The sequence below is a fragment of the Rattus norvegicus genome, chromosome 2 (genome assembly GCF_036323735.1).
Source record: "Rattus norvegicus strain BN/NHsdMcwi chromosome 2, GRCr8, whole genome shotgun sequence".
Lineage (NCBI taxonomy): Eukaryota > Metazoa > Chordata > Mammalia > Rodentia > Muridae > Rattus > Rattus norvegicus.
In genome coordinates this window covers 221,110,588-221,138,125 of record NC_086020.1, presented here as the reverse complement: position 1 = coordinate 221,138,125, position 27,538 = coordinate 221,110,588, and the positions used below count along the sequence as shown (strand labels likewise).

Below are 27,538 nucleotides of genomic sequence, written 5' to 3'. Positions count from 1 at the left end.
CTGTAATTCCGGATTCTGAGGTGGCATTTCATCTAACTTAACATTCAATACATTTTGTAGGGGTCGCAGCCCATTCCTATAACAAATGCCTTAGATAAATCAACCTCAAAGAGAAAAAAAACGTTTACAAAAGAAAGCTCAGCTTTAGAGGTGTCAGTCTCTCTGGTGGTTTGAAGAGGCACGCCCCCACCCGCACCCCTACCCCTATTTGAATGCTTAGCCCACAGGGAGCAGCTCCACTGGGAGGTGTGGCCTTGTGGAAGTAGGTGTGGCTTTGTCGGAAGAAGAGTTGTTACCCTGGGAGCTTAGAGGTCTCAGGTGCTCAAGTTACAACCAGTACAACCAGTGTGACACAAAGCCTCCTTTGCTTCCTGCAGATCAAGATACAGAAGTCTCCTCCCTCTTCCAGCACCACATCTGCCTGCAGGCTGCCAAGCTTCCTGCCTGGACAATAATGGACTAAACCTTTGACGACTGTAAGGCAGCCCCAACTAAATGCATTCTTTATAACAGTTGCTGTGATAGCTGGGTGTGGTAGCCCACGTCTTTAATCCCAGCAGAGGCAGGCAGATCTTTGTGAGTTCAAGGCCAGCCTGGTTTACAAAGCAAGCCCAGGATAGCTGGAGAAACCCAGAGAAACCCTGTTTTGAAAAACATACAAACAAGAAAAGAGTTGCTGTGGTCACGGTGTCTCTTCGAAGCAATAAGTCAATTGGGCAGCCCATTGCTCTGGGGACTGAGGCGAAACAGCCCGGCCGGCATGAGCATGTAACAGAGGAGACTGCTCACCTCATAGCAAGCAAAAGGCAGACAGGGTGGGAGAGTAGCCCTAGTGTCCTCTTCAAGTCCATGGTCTTTGATAATGGCCTGGATTGGGGGCCAAAGCCCTCAGTACCTTTGGGGACAGATCCAAAGCAGAAGCAAGCCTGGGGTATAGTGCTAAAGGCTTCAGAGTGACTCACTTCCCCCAGTTCTAGCCCCACCCCCTAAAGATTCCGCAACCACCAACAGCACCACCAGCTGCTGACCAAGAGCTCAAAGAGTAGTCTGTGTTATCCATCCAAGCTGCGGCAACGTATTTACGAAAGACAGATGCAGCATTTTAGACTTTGAAAGCAAGCACTATCAACAGTAAGCAGCTGAGGTCCACCTCCTCGAATCTGATGCACACTCCTGCCAGACAGTCACTAGTTGGAACCCTAGCAAGCTCCCTCCCCTGTGATTGGAAGGAAGAAGACAAAAAAAAAAAAAAAAGCAAAACCAGTAAGCCACACCAGATATAACAGAGACCAAAAGTTGGCTGACAGCATGGATGGCTTCATATCTGACTACTGGTCTCTTTTATGGAATTTACTATCTCAAAGGCTTAGCTTGTCACCTATGCTAGGAATGAAACACAGGGGATATATTCTAAATAATTTGAAAATCATACTTTGGTCAATTTTCAGTGTTAACTCTGCCAACCCTTTAATTTGTTTTCCTTATAGAAATCACATAAACGTGAAATTTCTAGGACTCTGACTCATCTGGGACAGTTGGATCCAGCCTGTCCCCCACCTGCTGGTACTGTTAAGGGGTGTCAGTGGATCTCGAGGGTGCCAATGGCATCAAAACGGTGGTCAGTTCACAGCTGAATAAACTACTGGGATTTGATGGACAGCTGTCGAAGGTGGTGCCCGCCCCCAAGGGCGTGTCTTGTCCTCCGCCCCTCCCTGTCTCTCCCCTGAGCCCTCGCTCTACCTTCTTCTCATCAGGGCCAGTCCCAGTGGGCGGTGAGCAGGGATAAAAATCCCTTCCTCCTTTGTTCTCAGAACTCTGTCACAGGGAGGGAAACCTGAGAGGCAATGAAGTAAAGTTGTCAACAAGGTTTTGAAAGACGCTGCAGATATGAAATAAACCAATCTAGAGGCTGGAGAGATGGCTCAGTGGTTAAGAGCACTGGATATGGGGTTGGGGATTTAGCTCAGTGGTAGAGCGCTTGCCTAGCAAGTGCAAGACCCTGGGTTCGGTCCTCAGCTCCGAAAAAAAGGAAAAAAAAAAAAAAGAGCACTGGATAATCTAGAAGATCCCAGGTTCAATTCCTAACACCCGTATTACCACTCACCATCAGCTCTAGCTCGGTTCCAGGGACTCTGCTGTCCTCTTCTGTCCTCTGCAGACTCCGGGCACACACATGGCGTGGACAGCCATGGAGACCAAACACCCATACACTCACATGAATGAATGAATGAATGAATGAATGAATGAATGAATGAATGAAAGAAAGAATTTTTAAAAAGAAAAGAAAAAAGTAATCGAAAATCACTAAGAACAGCATCACTGTAGCTAGCACATGAAAGTGAGGCTGACTTTTACATCTCACACTCGGCACAAATGCCTGAGGTACCTATGTAACATGCCAAAGCACACCTGGCCACCGGGTTCTCCCATCATCCTCTAGTCCCTACCTGTTACAGAGAATGGCTGGCCTACCCCAAACCCTAGCCTAAACTTCTCTAGCCCAGGGGCTGGACTGCGCTTCCCTATATAATCCAGCCAGTTGGGCTACCTGGCCTTTCACCTACCCTCGACTCTCCTGGGTGTCCCCTACCTGCTTCTCGCTTGGCCTGACTGGGAGTTAGGTTTACTCTGGACTGTACCACAGATATCTACAATAACCCTCCTCCTCCCCACACCTTGGCACCGTCCTGTCCCTCCTTTTTGTTCTTTTCAGTCACTGATAGAGGTTTACTGGATCTATTACTTCCCAATTTTTATTATAAACAAATGATCAGATTTACTCTATGTGCAGCAGAGTCTGTACTTGCATTGCCTAGTGCTTACAGAGTCAGAGGGCTGTCCCCTGGACTGGAGTTTATAGATGCGTGCGGTGCTGGCAACAACCCGGGGTCTCTGCGGTCTGAGCCTCCTGGGTCCCCTGCAGGGTTTGACACCTGCAGAGCCCTGCGGATGTACGTGGAGCCTTTTGTTCCTAACAGAGGAGCAGTCTGGCCCCGTACCACCTGGGCGTGGTCGATTCTTCCAGTCTCTGGTCTTCCCAGTCTTTTGTCTTTGAGATTTAGGCTGGTCTTCCAGGATTTCTCCCTAGTTAATTCAGGTCACGTAGTTGGTCTTTTGTTGTGGAAGTCTCGAGCCAGGGTTTCCCACTGTGCTTCCCAGACCTTTTCTCCCGGTCAACTTGGGATCTATAAGTGTGAATAAAGCTACAGGAGCCCCTTCCTTTTCTTGCTTAACACGAATAACCGTGTGTGTGTGTGTGTGTGTGTGTGTGTGTGTGTGTGTATGTGTGTGTGTGTGTGTGTGTGTGTGTGTGTTTCTTTAATCCCACAGGCTTTCGCCCAATTCTCGGTGCCAAGTTGGTGCTGGCATCGACACTGCAAGATTAGTGAGTGCTCCTAATTGCTGAGCCTATATATATATATATATATATATATATATATGTGTGTGTGTGTGTGTGTGTGTGTCTGTGTGTGTGTATGTATGTTATGTATGTATGTTATGTATGTAACTTTTGAACAATGTAATGCAGTATGTGTAGAAAGGTGTTGTGTGTGTGTGTGTGTGTGTGTGTGTGAAAAGAAAATTATACGAATTCTAGGTTTATAAATATAAAAATTAAAAGAATAAACCCCAAAAGGCCACAGACCCAGGGCTAAGCCCTGCAGCCAGGACTAGCAGGCCATAAAGATAAAGGAGCACAGGAAACACTGTTCAGGCAGGACTGACAAGCCATAAAGAAAAGGAATGCAGGAACCAGCCTGAGTTAATGGGACTGATTCATGGGACGTCTGGCAGGAAGACATCTCCCCCCAGCTCACTGAGGGCCATCCTCCGGCCCCTGATAAGCCCCTGACTTCTAGCACGTACTCTTTCTGCTTTGTTCTCACTGCTATGTTTGAATGAGCCAATTGTATGTAACCACGCCAAAACCCCCTAGCCTTCTCTATATAACCCTCTGACTTTTGAGTTTCGGGGTCGACACCTCTGTCTCCTGCGTGGGATATGTGTCGGCCCGGAGATCTCTGTAATAGGTCTCCGTAATAAACCTCGCCTTTGCTTATTACATCCAAAATGGTCTCTCTGTGTCTGGGGTCCGCGATTTCCCAAGACTTGAGTAAGGGTCTCTCTGCGTGGGATCTTTCATATTTATGGGGGCTCGTCCGGGATCTGCGCGACTACCCCAGACTCCGAAGACCCCTTGGAGGTGAGTTGGATGTTTGTCTGAGTGTTTCTGTGTGAGCGGCGCCGCAATTGTCAGTCTGTGTCTGTCTCTGTTTTGGTTCCGCCGTGTGTGTATATATGTGTGTCTTAGTACTGGTCAGTGTTAAGAGGGCAGATGGGTATTCCTGCCCTGTGGTAAGAGGGCAGATGGGTATTCCTGCCCTGTGGTAAGAGGGTGGATGTGTATTCCTGCCCTGTAGGAGAGTGGATGTGTATCCCCACTCAGTGCAGCTGCCTTTGTGGTCCGTGAGGACCCCCTGGCTGCGGAAGGGGGGACGCCCCGGGCCCGCAAGGCTACAGCCCCTGGAAGACGTTCCACGGGCGGAGAACAGTCGGGAGAGCCCGGCTATGGACAGTCAGGAGGACCTGACTCTGGTTTTCTGGAACAAAGGAGATGGAATGCTCCTTTTACCTAGGCGGGAGTGGACGAGGAATCCCACTCCGTCAGAGGTCGAGTTCGGCTGCCTATTTAAATATAGGCACGGACAAGTGTGCTTAGTCGTTAGGACAAGAGGACACTCTGGAATCCTGTTGGGAGGTGGAATCAGATGGTCCATCTCATCCCAAAAGCAGCTAAGGTTAAGCTGCAGTTTGGGCCACGTACTGAAGGTACCAGGCATCTGTGAAAGTTGGTTATAAGATGCTTTGTCTTGATATTGTTTGTCTGGCTTGTTTTCTGTGGTATTGTCGAGTGTCTTTTTGGCTTTTGTTTCGTTTTTGAATTTTGGACTGACGACTGTGTTTGAATTTGGACTGACGACTGTGTTTAAAATCTTGGACTGATGACTGTGTTTGAAATCATGAAACTGTTTGCTTTGTTCGTCATAGAGTTTTACTTGGTCCTCTTGGTGCTTAAGTTAAGAGTTAAAAATAATTTGCTTGAGAAAAATTGTTTTCTGCCAGGGAGTTTTGTCTTTCTCTCTTGAGCCTCCTCCCCAAAGAGAGATGCCCCTCCCTTTACTCCCCTTGATCAGCCTAGCTGCTGTTAACAGTTGTGTAAACAGACATTAACAAAAACCTTGAGGAAGAAACCGCTTATAAATAAAAAAAGTTCCCCAGATTAGGCTGCCTGCTATAGAACAAATATAGTGAGTAGAAAACTTAATTTTATGGACCCCGCTCTAGTGGCGGTGTGTTGGTTGATAGCCAACGTTAAGTTTTTAAAACATAGTGTTTTATCTGTGCTTGTGCTTGAAACACACAGTAGGGGGGAGCGAAATTAGCTGCGGAGCTGCTGCAGCGAGCATGGGGACTTCTCAAGTCTCTCCCAATTTTTCTGGCTCTTCAGGAGCTGTTTAAAAGAAAAAGGCTTAAGGTAAAAAGAAACACTATAAAAAGATTTCTTAGTGAATTACTACACCTTGGTTTGCGATCTCTGGGAATCTCATGGTGGACAGCTGAGATAAGCTGGAAAAGGATTTAAATTTTGCTTAGAAACAAAGAATCTTAAAGGTGGAGTTTCAGCCGGTATGACACTTAGTGCATAGCTGCCTAAAAGATCAGAAATGCTGTCAACAGGCTATAAAAAAGGGACAGGCTGTGTTAAAAATGCTACATAAAGAATAATCTAAAAAGGCTGAGAGTGAGGTGGGAGAGGACTCTAAGAAAAACAAGAACAAGAAAGGAATTTCTGCTTTTAGTGACCAGACCTTCAACTCTTGCTCACAGAAAGAGGGTGCTCATTAAGAGAAGTTCTTTAAGGAGCCTGCCTTATCTGCTGGCCCTATTCCAAGAGAGGAGCCAGTCTCCAACATTAAATTACTTTTCTCACTGGTCATCATTAGCATGGAGAATGCCTTTGATCCTATCCCCACAGCAGCCAGTTCCTGCCCCTGTGGTAGAAATGTCCCAGGTTGGAGGGCAGAGAAGCCCCTAAAATAGTTTCAAAGAATCTACAACAAACTGTAAAGAACTTTGTTTTGTTTTGCCAGTTTGAATTTAGAATTCAGGCTTTGGCTGTGGCCGAGGTCAGGATTAATGTTTTCGTTTCCATGGGCCCTTAGCCCACTGAGACAGTTTGATAAAGGACTACTACTACAGTCCTGATATTCAGAGACATGGAGAGAGCTATAGTTTTTTTATTAAAGGTTGGTACTATAGTATTAACAATCTCTTTATTAGATATAAGAGACAAGAAGCCCCAGGTGAACTGGTTACAATTCTTTTGTCAGCTGCTTAGTATCTAACACTCAGGTTCTATCGTCTCTCCATCCTTTTATTATTAGTTGTTACTGAAAGCCTAGTGCCATTTAGAGGATGGGTCTCTTGAGTGATAAAGCCACTGAGCTGGCACTAAAGGAAGGTACTCCTTAAGGGAAAATCTAAGTCCAGAGAGACAACCGGTAACAGATAGACTGCCCCTCTGCTCACTTTTCTGTTTCACAGACACAAGGTCTTTTTGTCCCAAGAAAGCCTCCTGGCTTAGCTGTGTGACTAAATGCTATTTGCCCTCTTCAGTGGACCTCTATTCTCAAGATTCCCTTGTTTTCTCACCATCCCATTTGAGATGCTTGTTAGTAACTGTTACAGGTCTTCTTTACCACCGAGGAAAGACAAAATCCTACTAGAGGCCAGAAAAAGTGTTCCAGAGATGGATGGAAGGCCCTCACTTCTGCCTGCTCTTTTCAGACGCCTAAAGGTAGGGAGTGCCAGGTCTGCCGCCAGGCTCCAAGGGTGGGTCTCTGAGGGGCTAAAAAATGCCCCACCAATCTGGCTAAGATAAAGAAAGGATATGAAGAAAAAGTTACAAAAATTTGAAGGGTTAAGTTAAGTTGCTGAGAGTTAGTGTAAGTTACAGAGAAAGTAAGGTTAAAAAAGAAAGAGGTAAAAAGAACAGAAAGCTAGGGAAGAAAAGAGACAAAAAAAAGAAGTTAGAGAGCTAAAGAGAGATAAAAGACAAGAGAGGAACATATACTGGCCACAGTAGTTAGGGAACCTAGGAAGATAGTACCTGACAACAGAAGAGAATTCCTGGCTAAAGATCAGTGTGCCTAATACAAAGAAAAAGGACACTGGGTCAGGGACTGCCCAAGAAAGAACAAGAGGGGCCACTGGAGAGCTTCTTGGTCCTAGAGTGCTGGACAGGGACCCAATGCTCTGTGCTCCTATGCCCCCCAGTGGGCCAATATCCAAAGACCTTGAGTGCAAGGAGCTACTGGCAACGAACAATACTTATGGACTGCCCGAAGAACAGTGGACCTTGGCGTGGGCCGGGTAACCCACCCACTAATTCATGGTCATCCCTGACTGCCCCTATCCCTTGCTCATGAGAAAATTGCTCTCCAAATTGGCTTGCGTGGGCTGAAATGGCTGGATGAGGCCATGTGTATACATATCTATAGACTGTGTATGTGGAGCTTAAGACCTGTCTCAGTACACCAGTAACTGATGCTGGGAGTTAAATGGCTTAGTGCTTTTCTGCCTGAAACACACCGTTCCTGCCAGCCGGGCACTAACAATTATCACCCAATCCAGGACTTAAACTGTGATAGAGTGGCTGATAGAGTGTCCAAAGATGGGACCACTGGTCAGCTGCCATGGACTAAATTCTCCACCGGTTGGGGACAATCTGGTCACCTTGCTGCCCAATCCGGACCTGGAGCCACCACAGCACGAGTGTCAAACACTGACAGAAACACATGGGTGGAGGAAAGACCTCTGCGACTGGCTGATTGACCCCTGCTGAAAGCCGAGGACCTTGTCCACAGACGGGAACAGTTCTCTTCATGAATGAAGGTCAGAGACAAGTGGGTGCTGCCATGGTGGACAACACAATGTCATCTAGAATGGCTAAACCCCAACCCCCCCAGCACATCAGCGCCACAGATGTCTTTGCCATCTCTTAGATGCCCTGATGAAGCCAACAACTGTGAGTACTATTCATTGCTTAGGATATCAGGAGGAAAGAGATTCAGTGACATGGGACAGTAACAAAACAGATAAAGTGGCTCGAGAAATGATTATACAGGAGCCTATCCTGGTTACAGGCCTACAAGAGACAGCCACTGGGAACTGAGATTGGACTAAGGGATGGCCTCACTTAGAATGTACAACAGAAAAAAAGGCCCAAGTTGTTTAAAAGATAAAAGGACAATGACACACTTGGGGAGAAAGCTATACACCCCAAAGAACAAACAAAAGACTCACTTTGCCAAATTAAGAAATGGACTCATTTAAGAGATAAGAAGTTTGTCCAAATAGTTAAAATATATATAATAGACTTTAAGATTTTAGCCAAGAGAGACAGTAAAAAGTATAAGATATGTCAATAAGTAAATGCTTAACAAGCAAACAGGGCAAAGAGACCTAGAGAGTTTAGTGAAAAGTCGAAGTGAACTTCACTGAGATAAAACCAGAAAAATATAATCACAAATATCTCCTAGTGCTTGTAGATACTTTTTCAGGAATAGATAGAAGCTTTCCTCACCAAACGAGAGACGGCCTCTACAATCATCAAGAAGATACTGAAAGAAATCTTCCCCAGGTCTGGAATGCCCAAGGTAATCTGGTCAGACAACGGTCCTACTTTCGTTGCCAAGGTAAGCCAGGGTGTGGCCAAGTATTTAGAGGTCGATTGAAAATTACATTATATCTACAGACCTCAAAGTTCAGGACAGGTAGAATAAATAAATAAAAATTTAAAAGAGACCCTGAACAAATTGACCATGGAGACTGGCACAGACTGGGTGACACTCCTTCCCTCTTGCTCTCTTCAGAGCAAGAAATACCCCTTCCAGATTCAGCCTTACCCCCTTTGAGATCTTATATGGGGCCTCAGCTCCCCTGACTGTATTAGATGATGTTACTGAACCAACTTGTCATAGTGCCATAGTAATAATGATTTGTGTGCCAGGCTAAAAGACCTACAGGTGATACAGAAAGAAATCTGCTCACAGCTGACAGCAGCCTATGCCCCGGAGACCCCTGAGACATCCCATCAGTTCCAGGTCGGAAGCAGCTACACTGAGCCAGACACTCGATCCTCGCTAGAAAGGACCATACCTGGTGCTGCTGACCACCCTGACAGCCGTCAATTCTCAGCCCTCACCAGCCGTGTACTAGCTGTTAGGGCTGAGAGCTGGGACCTAGAGAGAAATTCAGTCATGTTTGTCCTGGGTTCCATCGAGATAGGTGTGGGGATAGGCTTGATTTCTATTACAAACTCCTAACACTTCTTGGGATTGTGCCTCAGGGATCACAACCTATATAAGTTTAGAAGTTCTAAAAGACAGTCATGACCTTGATGTATAGGTTCAGATAGTGTCCAGATTAGAATCCTGATGCTAAAGACTTTTTAGCTGACCTCCAAAAATACCTAACCTCCCTCTCAGAGGTAGTCCTTCAAAATAAAAAAAGATTAGACCTGATATTCCTTAAAGAAGGAGCCTGTGTGCTACACTAAAAAAAATGTTGCTTCTATACAGACCATTCAGGAGTAATTAAAGACTCCATAAATAAACTTAAAAAAAGGTTAGACAAAGACAGACAGAAAAACACACAAGAGATGGTTCGAGAGCTAGTTTAGTAGATCTCCCTGGATGACTACCCTACACTCTGCTACAGCTGGACCATTATTAATAATTTTCTTGGTTTTAGTTTTTGGCTCCTGCGTGACAAACAGGTTAATTGCTTTTGTTAAAAATTGAGTGGGTGCTGTGCGGTTGATGGTTGTGAGACAACAGTACCAGTCAGTTAGGACAACTGGTGAGACCAAATAAGACTTGATATCAAAATTCTAAGATTAGAATTATTTAATAGGAGAAGACGGGAATGAAAAGAAAATTATACGAATTCTAGGTTTATAAATATAAAAATTAAAAGAATAAACCCCAAAAGGCCACAGACCCAGGGCTAAGCCCTGCAGCCAGGACTAGCAGGCCATAAAGATAAAGGAGCACAGGAAACACTGTTCAGGCAGGACTGACAAGCCATAAAGAAAAGGAATGCAGGAACCAGCCTGAGTTAATGGGACTGATTCATGGGACGTCTGGCAGGAAGACATCTCCCCCCAGCTCACTGAGGGCCATCCTCCGGCCCCTGATAAGCCCCTGACTTCTAGCACGTACTCTTTCTGCTTTGTTCTCACTGCTATGTTTGAATGAGCCAATTGTATGTAACCACGCCAAAACCCCCTAGCCTTCTCTATATAACCCTCTGACTTTTGAGTTTCGGGGTCGACACCTCTGTCTCCTGCGTGGGATATGTGTCGGCCCGGAGATCTCTGTAATAGGTCTCCGTAATAAACCTCGCCTTTGCTTATTACATCCAAAATGGTCTCTCTGTGTCTGGGGTCCGCGATTTCCCAAGACTTGAGTAAGGGTCTCTCTGCGTGGGATCTTTCATGTGTGTGTGTGTGTTTTGCCTGTTTCATTCCCCTCTGTAAAGCATCAATTAAGGGTCCCCATGCATTTTTACTGGAGTCTAATTTGCTCACTCTTGTGCTTGTCTAATCTAGACGCACATGTTATTAGGGTGGCTGCCTTCCTCTCACCTTCGAGTTGGATGCAGTGATTCATATTCAAGGCCAGGAACACAGCCCTTTCCTCAGAATGCGCTTGCTTCTGCCCAGAGCCATCTGTCGTGACTTACAGAGACTCTCACCTTTTCTTCTTTTCTGACACCCCGGGCAGCTTACCTTGTATTTCTAGCTATGTGTTACTCCAAAGATAAGCAAAGCTTAGTGTCTGGGGTAGGGAAAAACCAGCAGTCAGTGGCTAATATAGTTGAACATTCTGAGGCCATTAAAACATTTCCAGTAGTCAACATTTTAAGAGACTGCCATGGTTTTCTGGGATTGGTTTTCACACTTGTTATAACTTCTCGGAGTAAGTGAGAGATGCACAAAAGATGGTTCTTTCTACCTCACCTTTCGTATCTTCTTTGATTCTACCGTTAAAGACTTGAAAGCACTCTCAGAGATAATCAAGAAGAAAACATTATTACCAAGAATAGCTTTTATTAAGACCTCCATTAGAAAACGTCAGACTTTTAACAATATTCCAGAATAGAAGATGAGGAATGGGGAATAACCACGAACTCAGCAGCATGTAGTGCACAGATTTGGCTCATTAAACCCGTCATTCCTACAATTCATAGCAAAAGACGGCGATTGCTATGAGTGGTGGGTGAAACAGGAGTGCTGTGTTTCTGGATACTGTGCACGTCACAATACTTAGATGTCCTGGGTGACCTCTGAAGAGAAGCATCAACCAGTGATTCCAACTGTACAAGAGACGCGCACTTGGAAACCTTGTGACTGTGAGAAACATATTTATACCTGTCTTAGTGGGATCCAGAGAAACAACATGTTATATATAATTAAAATGGAGAAATAATAGTTTCTCCTGGTGTAAAGGTACATTTGGAATTTCAAAATAAATAATAGTTCTGAGGGAAAGTTGTTCTATTTTTCAAAATAAGATAATGCTGAAAAGTCCTTACAATGAATTTCACATTTGCTTTCACTTTTATTGTTAAGTACAGCTACGAAACCAAGCCACACGGGCTCGGGGCTGTCTGCCCAGTTAGGGGAGCCACCCAGACAGCAAGGCCCAGGACGGCTCGCTCTCAGATGTCTTGCTCGCTCCCAGTCTCGGGTACGCCTTCCCTTCTGCCTCTTCCTGGCCCCTACCCTTTTCACTTCGAGGTTTTACCATCAAGACACAGTCTGGTAAGGACTCAAAATGACCCGTCACAAAACCAAGGCAGCTTTAGGCTGTGAAAGCATCGGACCTTTGACAAGGGTTGTCCTCCACTCTCGCCTGCTCACCCGCTGTCAGGGGCTTCTTTACAGATCCGTCTTTTCTTCATAACGACACCAACACGCAGCCCGCTGGCTATCCAGGTACGGCTTGCAGCCTAAATGGATGACGCTGTCAAAGAGGAGCTCCACTGTCGTCTCGCATGCTGTAAAGATGAGGTGTCAGGCATCACTCAGTCCCCAGCTCAGTCCCCTCCTCTATCACCTGCTGGAGCACATGGCATGCACGGCAGCAGGCACACAAACATACATGTACCAGGGCAAAGTCAGACCAGCCCTCACACCAGCAGCACGCCCTGCAGATTCCATTTTAGTCTCATGCCTGTGCATGCGCTCGTGTGTGTATGCCTGTGCGTGCGTCTGTGCCTGTGCGTGCGTGCGTGCGTGCATGTGTATGTGCATGTGGTGTGCATGCTTGGTTTCGACTGTTCAGATCATTTTTTTGTAGACAAATCATCATTATGAAACACAAATCAGGACATCAGTGTTAGCTTCCTTTTGGCTGAAAGACGTAATCATAATGAAGATGTCTGACAACCACGGGGTTCCGGTGGCAGGGAAGAATCTGTTACTGCAGGGTGAGGCTGGACCCTCAGTCTGGGCTGAGACAAAGGCACTGCTGCCAAGCACGAGGCCCTGAATTCAATCCCACAGTGAAGGAGAGAACCACCCCACACAAGCTATGTCCTCTGATCTCTGCACGTGTGCTGTGGTATCATACACACCACACACAGACACACAGACACACAGACACACAGACACACACACACAGACACACACACACAGACACACACACACAGACACACACACACACATACACACACACATACACACACACATACACACACACACACACACCACCCCACACACACACACACAAATGTATTAAAAAATTAAAACAAGTAAAAAAGTTTTGGAAGCCTCAAGGCCTCACTACAACCAGGGGCTTCTAAGAACTGGTCACCTATTATTAAAGATGCTCATGCTCAATGGAACCCATTCTCTCTCTTTGACCAACTCTAAAATTGGGCTTTGGGATGGATGCTTATGGGAATCAAAACCTACCAAAACTCCTGGTAGGTTTGTAAAATATTAAACTATAAAAAGGTCATACTTACTTCTCCCAATCTAAGGAACTTCGGACATACTACTTCACAGAACTGAACCAAAAAATTGCTTCCAGCAGCCAAAATAGTTTTTTCAAATATTTACATTAAGGAAGAATCTTATTCTGAAACTCATCCTTTTTAAAATTCTCCGAAAGGCTGTACCATAACACAGCACAGCCGTCTGGAGAACATCCCTTGGCTATACTTCTGTGTCTTTTTGTTTTTGTTTTTCTTTTCTTTTTTTCGGAGCTGGGGACCGAACTCAGGGCCTTGCGCTTGCTAGGCAAGCGCTCTACCACTGAGCTAAATCCCCAACCCCTGTGTCTTTTTTAGGTAAGAAAACAAGAAGTCCATCCACCTGCGGCTCAGTTGGCTAATGTAGCCAAAAACATGGTCGTGGGTGTGAGCAGTGAACTCAGGCTCATCTGAGACAGAGAGCACCGTCCTGGACAGGTCTTCCTGGGATTCAGGTCGGAGATACAGCATGAGACTGTCTAGAGCAGTCAGTGGACAGCACAGGCTTCAGAGTGAGAGAGCCAACTCGAGACAAGTTCCTGCCCTCACTTTCCTTCCCTGACAGATACTGGGAGCTGGTCTAGCACTCAGGGTGTTTGTGGGCACAAAGAGAAGACATGACTACATTATCTAGCAGAGTATTTTAAGGAAAGTACATAAAAAATGTCAGTTTCCTTTCGTGGCTTAACTTTGCCACTTATTCTGACTTTAGTGTGTATTCTTTGCTTCATAGAGGAAGAGTCTTATAAATACTCAAGCTGAACAGTGACATATTTCCAGAGACTTCTGTTCAGGCTGACTGGCAGCTAGGACTCTAGTGGCTTGGCTTTTGTGAGTCAGCATCCGCTCTAGGGTGGGACTTTCAGTAGAACTGGTGCTCTATTCCCATCATCCATGTCCCTATGAGATGCACCTGTAATTTACCGGCCCTGGATGGAGTCGTTACCACTGCCATTGCTCGTCATGCACCGTAACTGGGGTTACGGGACAAGGTGGAATCAGGCTGACAGCAGTCTAGGACTTCTTCCTGGTTGCTAACATTTGCAGTGCCGCAAGATGACAGCTTGATGGGGAACTGTTGTCACGGACTTTTCTGCTTGCCTATGGCCCTTTGTGTTAATGCCATCCCCATGCCATGCAAGATGTGCCCACGATGCACTATGGTACACATGTTATAAGTACAACCAACTACTTTCTGATCAGACTTAAAGCCTGCCACATACAAGGGATCTAATACTTGGTATTTAAAATAAACGCCTGGGAAATTGCCCACATATGTCTGCTGCTGTTTGTGTCAGTCGTGGAGAAAGGATTATTTTTACAGTGAGACTGCTTTCTGTTGGGTCTCATAACTGACCAAACACTGAGGATAAATATCTACGGTCATGGCAAAGAGACTCATTGCTCAGAAAAGAATCAGGTGTGTGTACACTTACATACATACACATTCACCTCTTCAAGGCTCAGGGAGTATTAAAACAAAGGAGGAAGAAAGAACAGAAGGAATATAAGAGCTAAAGAAGAGGTGGAGTGTGGGTAGAGAAGCCATTTCCTCTGGACATGACCTGATGTCATCATGGAGAGGCCCCTGTGGTGACCCACCGATTGCCTTGGCATTAGTCATGACCATAAATAAGAGAAACAATGTAGTGTTAGCCAGGGCTGTGGTAATAGGAGAGGGGCTGTTAATGTCCTTCCCTGAGGCTATAGCCACTTCTCCCACCTGCATCCAGCTGTTCTTGCTCCTAAGGATGTAAGTGTACCTTGTGGTGGTTTGAATACGCTTGGCCCAGGGAATGGCAGGAGTAGAAGATGTGGCCTTATTGAAGTGGGTGTGGCCTTGCTAGAGGAAGTGTGTCACTGTGGGGTGGGATTTGAGACCCTCCTCCTAGCTGCCTGAAAGTCAGTCTTCTCCTGTTTGCCTTTAGAACAAGATGTAGAACTCGTCTCCTCCAGCACCATGTCTGCCTGGACACTACCATGCCTCCTGCCTTGATGATAATGGACTGAACCTCTGAACCTGTAAGCCAGCCCCAGTTAAGTGTTGTCTGTTTTAAGAGTTTCCTTGGCCATGGCGTTTCTTCACAGCGTTGGAAACTAAGCTAACTAAGGCAGGGTTCTAATGAAGCAACCTTCCCAAGTCCTCATCACCCATGCTAGAGTGGAGCCTGAGGTGCCGTAGCTGTTTCTGGGTCATTTGCACTCCTGTGGGAACCTCAATGAACTCACTGGTGTAGAAGCTGGACTTTGATGGGACTGTTTCTTTGGTCTGTTGTTGGTGCTCTATGGAGTATAAACAGACATTTCTTTACACATCCCCAGGAAAAGCCAAGCAGCGCATAGCCTCCTGGTCTGGGGTTACAGGCATGAGCCATCAATCCAGCAGATGCACTACATGGTAAAATTCACTGGTGCTACGACTGTCTGTCTATACGAATGTCTATATGAATATCTACGTTCCTTTAGGAATTATCTGTTGAAGTCCTAACCCCCAAGGTAAAGTAATCAGGGTAGGAAGGACTCTGGGAAGTGATTAGGTCATCGCGGGATGGGATAAGCCACATTAGAAACTGTAACTTTCAGACATAGCTCAACAGCAGAGGGCCTAGCACTCGAGACACTCAGTGTAATCCCCAGTACTGCAACACAGAAGTGCAGACGAACAAACGGAATCCCAGAGAGCCACCAAGTCCTTTCCCCATGTCTCACGATACAACTCAAAGGTGTGGTCTGTAAACCAAGCAGAGACTCTTGCCAGATGCTGACTACTTATGCTGTCATTGTGCAATCCCACACTATTCCTGTTGTCTATAACCAGCCTCAACTTATCACACTTTATCACAGCATCCCAAGGGGACTTGGTTGCTGTAATACGAGACACTATATTACAGCTATGACAACTTGCTTCAAGGTTTCAGCATTCAGTTTCCGAATGATTAGATCTACATATCTAAGGGAGATGACTCCTTCCCTTCTCTGCCTCAGACAGTCCTTCTGAGCACTTTGTTTTCGTGGCTGTGTGTAGTTTTAGATAACAGAAATGTGACCAGCTAGCTCCTCACTGCAGGCAAGCGGAGCAGCTGTGCCAGGCCAGGTAGGGACTGTGAGAAGGCTCTGTGGTGTGCTTCTCTTCCGACCATGTGCTTGCTGCACTACAGGAACTCTCCCAGCCCAGCCCACGGGCCACCCGTACCCTGGACATTCTGAGAGAGTCCGAGTGTCTTCTGCACGTCTCTGCAGATCTTGGAGAGGCAGGACTGGAACTCCTCGTCACAGTCGTTCTTGCCTTTCCCGCAGGTCTCATAGCACCTGTCGTGCTGGTTGCAGCACTTGGTCAGGGAAGGGATGCCAATGTTCAGCTGCGAGAGGCATTGGAGAGACTGTCAGTCAGATGCAAAGCTTCCGGCATCGGTAACGCATTCAAATGAACTCCACGGAAGTAAATGACAACTGCTGTAGACAATCCCCAAACCCACGCCTGCCTATAAATGTCTCCTGTGTTAGACTCTCCTCATTCTCCTCACTGACTGTGTCAGCCACACCCACTCCTCTGTTTTGCAACGTTAAAGTTAACTGTCAGTAACTTTCACAACTTTTACCTATCCAAAACACTATGCAGGTTGGGGATTTAGCTCAGTGGTAGAGCGCTTGCCTAGCAAGCGCAAGGCCCTGGGTTCGGTCCCCAGCTCCAAAAAAAAAAAGAAAAAAATTATCCAAAACACTATGCACAGCTAAGTGACTTTCTTTTTGCTTTATTTACTTATTCCTGTGGGGGGAGTGTGCGTGTGTGCGTGTGTGCGTGCGTGCGTGCGTGCATCTTCCTCTACAGCTGTCTGCCTCACTACCCTGAGACAAAGTTTCTCACTGAGCCTGAAGTCCAGTTTGGCTACACCTATTATCAAGAGAGCTCTGAGGCTCCGCCTGTCTCCATCCCCCAACACTAGGGTCACGGACTGACTGCACTCAGCCATGCTGGCCTGCATGAGGACATCGAGCATTCAAACGCAAGTGCTCACACCTGCACAAAAGCACTCTTACCCACTGAGCCTTCTCTTTAGCCCCCAAAGCACAGCTCTACAAAGAACAAGCCCAAGGACATTACAACAAATCTCTACAGCTTCCATGACCTTCAGATTTTCAGAGTATTTTGTGATCCTTCCTCCAAATAAATGTACTTTCTGTGAAATGTTGCAGAAAACTTTTAAACGCCTATAATTGAAGTGGTGGTTTGTTTTTTAACTTTAAGTATTCCCATTTCCCAGAGATACCATTACTTTGAATCTATCACTTAGCTGTAGTTGTTTTAATTAATTACACGACCTGGTGGCAGGAACTGTTTTTATAACCCTCCCTCCTCTGTGGCTCCCGGCTTGTCCCGTCTACGCTGTGATCACCACACTGTGCCTCGCTCAGCCCTTCTTTATCCAGAAAACAAGCCGCGTGCACCTTTGTCCTCCCTAACAGTATTATTCTGTACTTTAAAATTTCAAGTTATACTTGTGAAAATTAGAAAATATCATTTACGTGATGTTTATACAGGACAAAATTAAACCAATATTTTAAACCCATTTAATATTGTTTAGTTGTTAAATGTGTTTTATCAGAAAACAATAATAAACACAATAATTATAATAAAGTTATTTGTGAGCCTGAAAAAACATTTAAGTCTCACATTACTAAAAACATTAAACTAACAGTCACAAAGCTTATGAAAGGAAAAAACTTCTTACATGAACACCAAACAATGGAGAGCCACATCCATTTGGTGGTGATGGTTTATATCCATAGCGTGGGGCAGGCTTCGATCCTATAAAAAGTACAAATGATGTCATATTTAGTTTTAAAAAATGAAAGAAATAAAATCATATATGTAAAGGTATACAATGTGCTTGACTAGCCCTGAAGATGTTTACTATTTAGATGTTTACAAAACATAAAGTGTTTATTTTGATGAATACTAGCATGCTTGACCATGGAATTATCTTTAGTTCCTGAAGAATGCGGTCATATGCAAATGTGCGCACATACACAGCGGGAAGCATTCCTGTAGGTCATCATCCGTCAGCACACACTGTCAAAACACGCCAGAGCTGATCCTGGGCCCCAGAAGGTTTCAAAGGTGCACACGATACTGTACCACACCTATGGAAGATCTACACTGTCTTCCTGCACACCTCATGATTGAGAATCGTAGGTAAAAACCTGCTAGATAGGTGCTGTCTTTTTCCCTTGGGCAAATGTCCCATTGCACAAAAAGCCCAGTAACCATCGACTAGAAGGTGTCTAGCTGAGGCCTAATCTAAGAATGACTATGCATGGCTATGCAATGGCAATCTAATACTTTCAGTACACTGCAGGGCATGATGGGACCATAGAGTCTGCCTCCCATTCCCTGAAGCGACTCTTTCATGAAAGCAGCTAATAAATTCTATTCATAGTCTACTCATGGCATTGTGTGAGAGTAACCCAGGCAGAATAGCATTCACATCTCGGCAAGGCTTTTCCTGGTGATATTTCTGACCGGTGTGGTTTCTAACACACCACACCATTGATCTGCCTACTTCATTGACTGTTTGGGTCTCCATACTGAAGTGTAAACTGAGGCAGGCCTTTCTGTGTTGTACATGCCCCGTGCCTAGCATAGCTCTACATGTAGTTACATTTCCAATGAAGGCTGTTGACAAATGGTCAGATCAATGGGCACTGGGCAGACGTACAAGGTTAATCCCTATGACGTCTGTCACATTTGCTATAAATAAACACTATCGCTGTTTACTCTTCAGTCTTTTGAGTTTCCTGGGTTTTCATTTACTGGTCTCTACACTGACCATTTCTAGCTTGTTTAAAATGTGGCAGCGAGGGGCCATCAAGATGGCTTAGCTGGTGAAGTATCTGTTACCAAGTTTAACTACCTGAGTTCAACCCCACCGCAATCCACATGATAAAGAGAACCGGTTCCCACAAGTTGTCCTCTTGACTTCCATACACACACCACGGGATGAATATGCCCATACACATACATCATACACACATGAATAAATAAACTGTAGAACTTAATCATTATATGTGATGATTGAGGCGACAGAACATTCATTTTAACACAGCTCATGGAAGCTGAATCTCAGGGCTGAACCATCAAATGGAAGAAAAAAAAAAAAAAAAAAAAAGAAGTACTTCCTAAAACTGAGCTTTTAATTGAGCTCCTAGCTGGGCATAGTGGTGCAGACCTTTAATCTCAGCACACAGGTGCCAGAGGCAGACAGATCTGAGTTCAAGGCTAGCCTCATCTACATAGTGCATTCCAGGACAGTCAGGCCTACATACAAAGACCCTGTCTCTAATTAATTAATTAAAGTCAAATTCAAAATATAAACAAATAAATGCCCACTTGTAGAACTTCAGCATTTCTGTTTCTAGACCTGTACTTTGATGGGTTTACCTCTCCATCCGCCATTGTTTCATAGGCTGTGCACCTAGCCCTACCTGCCCAGTATGACCTGGAGTCATAAACTTGAGCCACAGATATTAATCTGAACCGAGACCAGCAGCCCCTTGCTGTAGATGAGTCCCCTCTAGCAGCAGTTATGATGTTAACCCAGCCCTTTGGGAGGCCACTCAGCCAGTTGTGACATGCTTAAGTGAAGTGTTAGCTAGTTTACTGTTCCCACAGGACTATCATGACAACTACACATTTTTATCTATGGTTTAAAGCCCTGCGCTGGGGGGATTGACTGAACTCAGACCCTTGCAAATGTGAGGCCAAAATTGTAGCCCTAGGCTACCCCTCCGGCCCAGGCTGTTTCCTGTTGCTAGAATCACAAGGGCCAAGGTAATTTTTTAAAGGAGGTTTATTTTGGCTCATACTTTGGATCCAAAGTCCAAGAGTTGCATCTGGCTGTGGCTTTCTCGATGGCTTCATTCTCTCAAAGATCAAAGCATCACGTGAGTAGAGACCAGAGTGAGAGAAAGCTGCCAAACAGGCTTTACTGCACACTCAGTCACAAGACAACCTATTGATCCATGAAGTAGACACAGATCAGACATGATCAATTTATGAGGGCATAGTCCTCTGTACCTCTTAGTACTGCATCTTTTAATGGAGAAGACATTTCGGTTTCGGAGGAAACAAACCATACTCAAACCAGAGAAGGGCGAAAGGCTGAGCTGGCAGAGTGTTCCTGGGAAGCGCACTCCAGTTTCTTGTGCACCAATACAAAGCTTCTCTTGAGCAGGCTTTAACAGCGAGTGGTTTCAAATGCTCACAGACCTCTAGTGCAGAGGTTCGCAACCTCTGGGTCTCGAATCCTTTGGGGTTGACTGGTGCAGGGGCTACATATCAGATATTTTTCACATATTATGATTCATAACAGTGGCAAAATTACAAAAAAATTATGGTTGGGTGGGTCATCACAACATGAGGAACTGTATTAAAGGTCACAGCATTATGAAGGTCAAGAACCACTGCTCTGGAAATATACATAAATCAGTGAACCAGACTCGTTTAAAAAAACACCTCAAATATATTATAGTGTGTTCAAATCTGGAAAGAGGGTATTTAATATATATAGTTTTTCAGGTTAGCAACTGTTTTAAACTCAGAAGCACATCACCTAAAAATCTGTCAGGAAGCTGATGGAAAACAGGCTTATTATTTAAAAATGACAGCTTGCCTATGTTTCTACTAGCTCAGATGACAGGTACACCTCCCTTCCCACCCACAAGTCTACAGACTTCAGGTGACATTCACATCCAAACATTATCACCCTCAGACAGTTGATACAAGCAAGGAGGTGTAGGCTTCTAATCACTGCTTATCTGTCTGTCTGGTTTTCTTCTTTTAAAACTAGGAATGCATTTCCTTTCCTGTTCATACAATGAATTCCATCTTTCCTTCCCTCTGTACCTGATCTAAAGTGTCTTCATCTGCAAGCTGTAGGAACACTCCCTGACACCTCGATGGCTGCAGGGACAGTGACACAACACAGCTATAGAAATGCTGACACCTTGATGGCTGCAGTGAAAGTGACATAAAGTAGGGACATAAGCATCCACGAACAACCAGACACTTTCTTCATAGGAAATACTGTTAAGCAAGAGAATGACCAGAAGCAAATGAAGTTAGAAAGATACCAAATACCTATGCCCGCCGTGGAGAAGCAGAGGACTGGGGCAAAGACAGTAGAGAAACTCCACAGGTAAAATGAGAGAGCGAAGGTGTAAAGCAGCCATGACAGACGTGCCGGTGCGTCCTGCACAGGAGGGTGGTAACGCTGAGTAACAAAGATCAACTCAACTGGGCTGAGCTGAGGTGTCAGGCCCGTTAGTACCCAGGGGGAACCTCACCCTTCTTAAAGGTGAAAGGGAGGGAGGGTTGGGGGAGGGGCCACATAACCAGAGCATTGCGAGGAGGGGGGGCTGTGATTGGGATGTAAAGAGAATAAATAAATTAATTAATGGGGAAAAAAGACAATACCTACTTTTTATGAGACCTTGGAAGGAATGCTGAAATAAATGCTGGGAATGGACTCCCTAACATCTGCACTGAAAGGGGCATGCGCTTGGGGTTTCTTTAGAACAACCAACCTACGACTCTTCTCTCAAACAGCCTCCAAGCGCACCCCATCTAGAAAGAGCATCTCCCCTTCTGTATCTGGCACCAAGGCTGATTGTTTTTCTAATGCTTGTGAACCGTATTGACATAACCATGAGAACTGTTTGCCTTCCCTCCCTAGAACATGTCTAGCACATGATAAAGACCCAAGAAATTACTAGAAAAGAGAAAAATGCGAAATATTCTGCTAAAATTAAAACATTCTCTTTCCATAGAATGAGAAAATAAACTTGCCAGAAACAGTAAAAGTAACTACTTGGCTGAAGCAGTGCAGGGCTTTAAAGTTCTAAATTCACCTTTATACTGACATATTATCTCAATGGTGGCCCAGCAGGCAAAAGCCCTTACCCTACAAACCTGAAAACCCGAGTTTGGGCCCCAGATCCTGCAGTGAAGGAAGAGAACTACTTCCCAAAAGCTGTCCTCTGACCTAACACACACATGCACATCACAGCGCGGCGGCCATGTGAACTTTCTCCCTCTTCCTCTCTCTGCCCCCACTCAGATAAAATACATGCACACACACTCAACAAGTAAGATTAAACTTAAGACGGTTATTTAGAATAAACCATATGTAAAGTTGCTTATTAAAATGTTAAAGTTTTAATGTCCAGTGTCCCTTAACACCGCTTATACCAGTATTTTAAATAATGTTCGTGTTTTGCTTCTCTTGCAGAGGACCCAGGTTTGGCTCCCAGTCCCCATAGAGAGGATCCCAACAGTCTGCAACCCCAGCTCCAAGGCTGATGCCCTCTTCTGCTCCCTGAGTGCATGATGAATGTGGTGTACGTGCAGGCAAAACACTCACACACATGAAATAAATTCTTAGCCAATTCGGGGGCCAAATTATGTACATTTTTAAAATATTGTTATAAATGGTGTTAAGAGACGCTGAAACTTTCAACATTTCCATATTACCAGCTTTTACAAAGCAAACAGAAGCTCATGCATGGAAGAAACACAATCAGGAGTCAGGAGTCAAACCACAGTATCATGATGAACTGTGGCCACGGTACATAAGAACCGCTGACAAAAGTGGGTGGCTCCTTAATGTGTTCTCGTCTCCCTAGGCAGTCAAAACCTAAGTATTTGCAGGAACTGAGACATTTCTCTTCCCCTGCAACGTTAGTTTTTCCGAATTTGATATAAACACTCTCAAACAGACTCAGTCATTTCACCTGGGAGAAAATGCAGCAGGTGAGAATCTCAGAGGATGGTGACGGTGTCACACGAAGATCTCACCACTGTGTATGTAGGGCAAAAGTTAGTGGTGATTCCCACTGGTATCACTAACGCAACACGAGACTTAAACCATTCATCTCTATGTGGCTCTGACAATAACTGTTTTCCTTAGACCAGTGGTTCTCAGCCTTCCTAATGCTGTGACCATTTAAGACAGTTTCTCATATTGTGGTGACCCCCCAACCATAAAACTATTTTTGTTTCTACTTCATAACTGTAATTTTGCTGTGTTGTGGACCATAATGTAAATATCTGATATATGACTCTGCAGGGATAGAAACCCACAGGCTGAGACCCATAGGCTGAGAACACAGGGCTGTGCGGCCTGCTCCGGGCCAGCCTTTCCCTTTGCACACTTAGAAAGTACACTTCTCAGGTACGAAAGGACAGGACTCCAGTATCCTCTCCTATTACCCCCACTACCTTAATCGCCTTAGTCACGATTACTGCCAAGCCAACAGCAAATTATTTAGGTCTTTCATTCATGTTATACTTCTCTTATCATGTCAACTCCTGCCAACTCAAGACAAAATCAGCGCCACCTTTTGTCTGGACTCTTTTTTAAAAAATAAGATTTATTTTCTTTTTTCTTTTTTTTTTTTTTTTTTTCGGAGCTGGGGACTGAACCCAGGGCCTTGTGCTTGCTAAGCAAGCACTCTACCACTGAGCTAAATCCCCAACCCCAAGATTTATTTTTTTATTTATCTGAGTACACTGTAGCTATCTTCAGACACATCAGAAGAGGGCATTCCATTACAAATAAATAGGATTGCAGATCCCATTACAGATGGCTTTGAGCCACCAAGTGGTTGCTGGGAATTGAACTCAGGACCTCTAGAAGAGCAGTCAGTGCTCTTAACCACAGAGCCATCTCCCCAGCCCTTGTCTGGACTCTTGCACACGGCAGCCTATTCTGGTTTCCCTACCTCCACTAATGTCTAATTTTCAATACAGCACTTAGATACTCCTGCTAACACATATATGACTAGAGGAATGAACAACTTACTCAAAATTCTAAAAAACACTTTAGAAGCTACTTTCTTCTATTTTTCAATGGAAAACCTTACTCACTTAAAATCCTTTGATGTCAGGGGGAAAGTGAAAGGGTTGGGAAGCTGGCCCAGGTGGGTAACTGTGATGGTTAGGTCACATTAACCTGAGTTCAAATCCCTAGCACCCAGGTAAATGGCTGGGCCGACAAGTGTGTGCTTATAACCCCAGTGTTGGGGGCAACAGAGATAGGCAGATCCCAGGAGCTACTGACCAGGTATATCAGTGAGCTTCACTTTCAGAGAAACCCTGTCTTAAGAGAGTAATAGAGAAAGTAAAACAAAAAGTCACTCAACGTTCTCTCATGGCCTCTACATGTGTACATATGGGCCCACCAACCAAACTCTCACATGCTTGCATCCTCTGACAGACAGACAGACAGACAGACAGACAGACAGACAGACAGACACACACACACACACACACACACACACACGGTGGGGGGGAGCGCGCTAAATGGCACACGTAAAATTTGTTCCCATAAAAACCTCAGATAACTCATTAAGGCCTTTTCCCGTCTGAGGAAAGATGAGCCAGAGGGAACAAGTACACAGACACCAAGCTCAGGAAAGGGAGGCTATCCAGAAGCGCACACATTTATTGCCTTCACCGGTTCTGGTTCTCGCCTTACCCAGGAGATTGGTGGCAATAAAAGCGAGTGAACGGGAGGTTTAAAGCAACCTTTTCCTTGGAACAGTATAGTTCCGAGAACTGCAGCTGGGACCCACAAGCTGTTCCTAAAGCCTGCGCCTTCCAAGTCAGCCTGTCTGTAAATAACAGCTGTCTCTTCACCGCCACAGGCTGAATCCCTCAGTCATACTGACTGGCTCTTCCTGTGAGCCCTGCCCTTCGGAACTGTGTCCTCACTGTTCCCTCCTGACCGTTCTTTCCCTGATTATCACAGAGCACAATCTCCCCCTCCCGCTCCCCTTTGTCTGCCATGGAACAGCCTACAAAAGAGGCAAATGACTCCCAGGACTTTCTAGTACCACTGTGGTAGTCTTTCATTTCTTGTGTTGAGAACATTTCTTGTTCTCGAGTTAGGGGCCACAGCAGACCTGCGGACAGTGAGTCCACAGCTCTCCGGATGCACTGGCTGCTTCTCTGCACCGTAACACAAGCTCCAGGAACAGAGAGGGGTCTTATCTCCCACTGCAGAATCCCCCACCTTCCAAAGGCTGACACATGCTCAAGACTGATGCTTGCATGCGGTCAGGAATTAAGTTAGAATTCATGCCTTAGCAAAGTTACCACTTACTCCCTGTTGTTTTTTATTCTTTGTCACCCACGACATCCCCCTAATACAGTTCATATTGTACAGGAAGAAAATATTCTTCTTGGTGCATACCGGTGGAAGTCTTTAGGCCTAAGTTTTGGAGGCAAAGGGAGATCTCTAGAATCGATTCAATGGATTGTTCTTATATATTAACATGAAGGCAGAGGCTATGGAGACTCATAAGCTGCAGGTGGCAACACAGCTTTACAGGAGAGGTTTTGTTTTGTTTTTAAGGAATTATTTATTTATTTTATGTATAGAAGTACACTGTAGCTGTCTTCAGACGTACCAGAAGAGGGCATCGGATTCCATTACAGATGGTTGTAAGCCACCGTGTGGTTGCTGGGAATTGAACTCAGGACCTCTGGGAGAGCAGTCAGTGCTCTAAACCACTGAGACATCCCTCCAGCCCGAAATTTATTTATATTAAGTTTACCAACTCTGCAATCAGAGTTTCTCACTAAAGTCCTGAATTTCCCTATTTTTTTCAGCTGGTAGCCTTGGCTAATCTCATAAAAAAAACTTGATTTTATAAGTTCTATCCTAACATTTTGAATGGCCAAACAGAAGCCTCATTCCCCTCAAAAAAAAAAAAAAAAAAAAAAAAAAAAAACACACACACACACACAAAAATCAAATGTTAACTAAAGAAAAATAAAACATGAAAACAAAAACAAAAAAACCTTCAAATGCTCAAATCGCTGCCTTGAGTGTTGATTTTATTTAACATCCACACTGCCGTAAATCAAGTTCTCAGATTCAAACAGAATGCTTAAAAACAATGAGAGGAGTAAGCAGAAAAACCCCAATACTGACAGGAGGAGGGGCCAGTGATATCCATGGTAAGAAAGCTACAAAAAGTTAAAAGCCAGCCTCAGCTACAAACCGAGTTTCATGCCACCGTGGGCTACCTGAGACCCTGTCTCAAAAAAAATGAAAGCAAAACAAACCTGCAAGTCTTAATAGACTGTTTTCTAGAAGTTAGGGAAACTCTTTCAAAGCAGTATATCTCCCTCAAAAGCCAAGTGCACCAGAAATCTACACAAAAGCCACAGTGTATTGTACCTAGTTTTGCGGACAAACAAAACAGCATTTAATATCAACTGATGGCTTTTAAATTGTTGTTTGGCTTCATATGTTTAGCTGGTTTTGTGTGCGTGTGTGCGTGCGTGCGCGTGCGTGACCGCACGTGCTAAAATAAGTCTGTTCCACTTCCCTCCCGGCTTTTACCGTGCATCAATAAGTTCTTAGGCAACTTCGTGCAGGGAGAGAAGGCGAGAAACTCAGAGGCAAAGGACAAAGCGCGCACTCAGGTGACCTCTCGCATTTGTTCCCAGCTTGCTCAATCCCAAGGACAGCACGCTCCAAGCGCTGCTCATTCTTTCCACACCCGAGGACGCAGCCAACGTCTGTCTGGCACCTGTTCCCCTACCTCCTCAGTCCCGCATTTGTCCCTCCACCTCGCTTCGCTGTACCTGTCCTCGCCTCCTGCACCTTACCTGTTCCCCATCCCCCTGCTCCGCAAGTACCCCCCCCCCCATCAACCTACCCCACACATTTATCCCTCCATCTACGGGCTCCACACTTGTCGCTCTATCCCCTGCCCTACACTTGTCCATCTTCCTGCATCATACTTGCGCTCATCTACCTGCTCCACACTTGTCGCTCCATCCCCCTGCCCCGCACCAGTCCCTTCATTTCCTTGCTCTATACCTGTCCCCCATCCACTTGCCCGGCACGGATTCTCCCTTCCCCTGCCCCTCACTGTCCCTCCTGCCATCCCTCTCCCACCCCGCGCCTAGTGCGCCTCACCGTCGCTACACTTGTACTGGCAGAGCCCGTCCTCTCCGCCCAGCAGGTCCAGCGCGGCGTTGAGGTACGTGTCTATCTTGTGGATGCCGTTTCGGATGGTCTTGAGGGTGGCCCTCCAGTCGGTGGTCTGGTCCTGTTCCTGGCCGCGAGCGGTGACCAGCAAGAGCAGGAGCAGGAGCGCAGGGCCCCGGGCGGGCGCGGGCGGCGGAGCCACCATCGGCAGGGCCGGGGCGGCGGGGCTCGGCAGCGGCGCGCGCTCCGCCTCAAGCCCCGGCCTCCTCCGCGCTCGCGAGCTCGCGCCCCGTCACTGAGCTGCGCCGAACGGTGGGCCTGCTCGGACACGCGCGCCGCTCCCAGGGGCGCGTCCTGCACAGTGCGCATGCGCCCGAGCGTGGGAGCCCGGAGAGGGCTGGCGACCTCCTTGCCCACGTGGTCTCCGGAAT

At 45.7% G+C, this 27,538-nt stretch overlaps 1 protein-coding gene and 1 long non-coding RNA gene across 3 annotated transcripts; one reads left to right on the top strand and one right to left on the bottom strand.

The window, feature by feature from the left end:
- Nucleotides 1–3,576: 3,576 nt before the first annotated feature.
- On the top strand, nucleotides 3,577–11,424 carry LOC134485965 (uncharacterized). The gene is made up of 2 exons (XR_010064433.1): nucleotides 3,577–8,759; nucleotides 9,074–11,424. It is a non-coding gene; the product is annotated as an uncharacterized LOC134485965 (long non-coding RNA).
- On the bottom strand, nucleotides 11,160–27,404 carry Pla2g12a (phospholipase A2, group XIIA). Of its 2 annotated transcripts, NM_001395580.1 has the most exons (5): nucleotides 27,096–27,404; nucleotides 17,835–17,911; nucleotides 16,298–16,463; nucleotides 11,990–12,126; nucleotides 11,160–11,476 (listed from the first exon to the last, which is right to left on the bottom strand). In NM_001395580.1, the coding sequence occupies exons 1-4, from the start codon at nucleotides 27,310–27,312 to the stop codon at nucleotides 12,008–12,010; spliced, it is 579 nt and encodes a 192-aa protein (NP_001382509.1). In that variant the 5' UTR covers nucleotides 27,313–27,404; the 3' UTR covers nucleotides 11,160–11,476; nucleotides 11,990–12,007. The 2 variants fall into 2 exon arrangements, with proteins under 2 accessions (NP_001382509.1, NP_001382508.1); NM_001395579.1 differs by having other exon boundaries at nucleotides 11,160–12,126.
- Nucleotides 27,405–27,538: the final 134 nt, after the last annotated feature.

Coding starts and splice junctions, on each gene's coding strand:
- Pla2g12a (NM_001395579.1), bottom strand. CDS start 27,312: ATGGTGGCTCCGCCGCCCGCGCCCGCCCGGGGCCCTGCGCTCCTGCTC. Junction 17,912..27,095: donor CCAGTACAAGTGTAGCGACG/GTGAGGCGCACT, acceptor TACTTTTTATAG/GATCGAAGCCTGCCCCACGC. Junction 12,127..16,297: donor ACTCTCTCAGAATGTCCAGG/GTACGGGTGGCC, acceptor TCATCTTTACAG/CATGCGAGACGACAGTGGAG.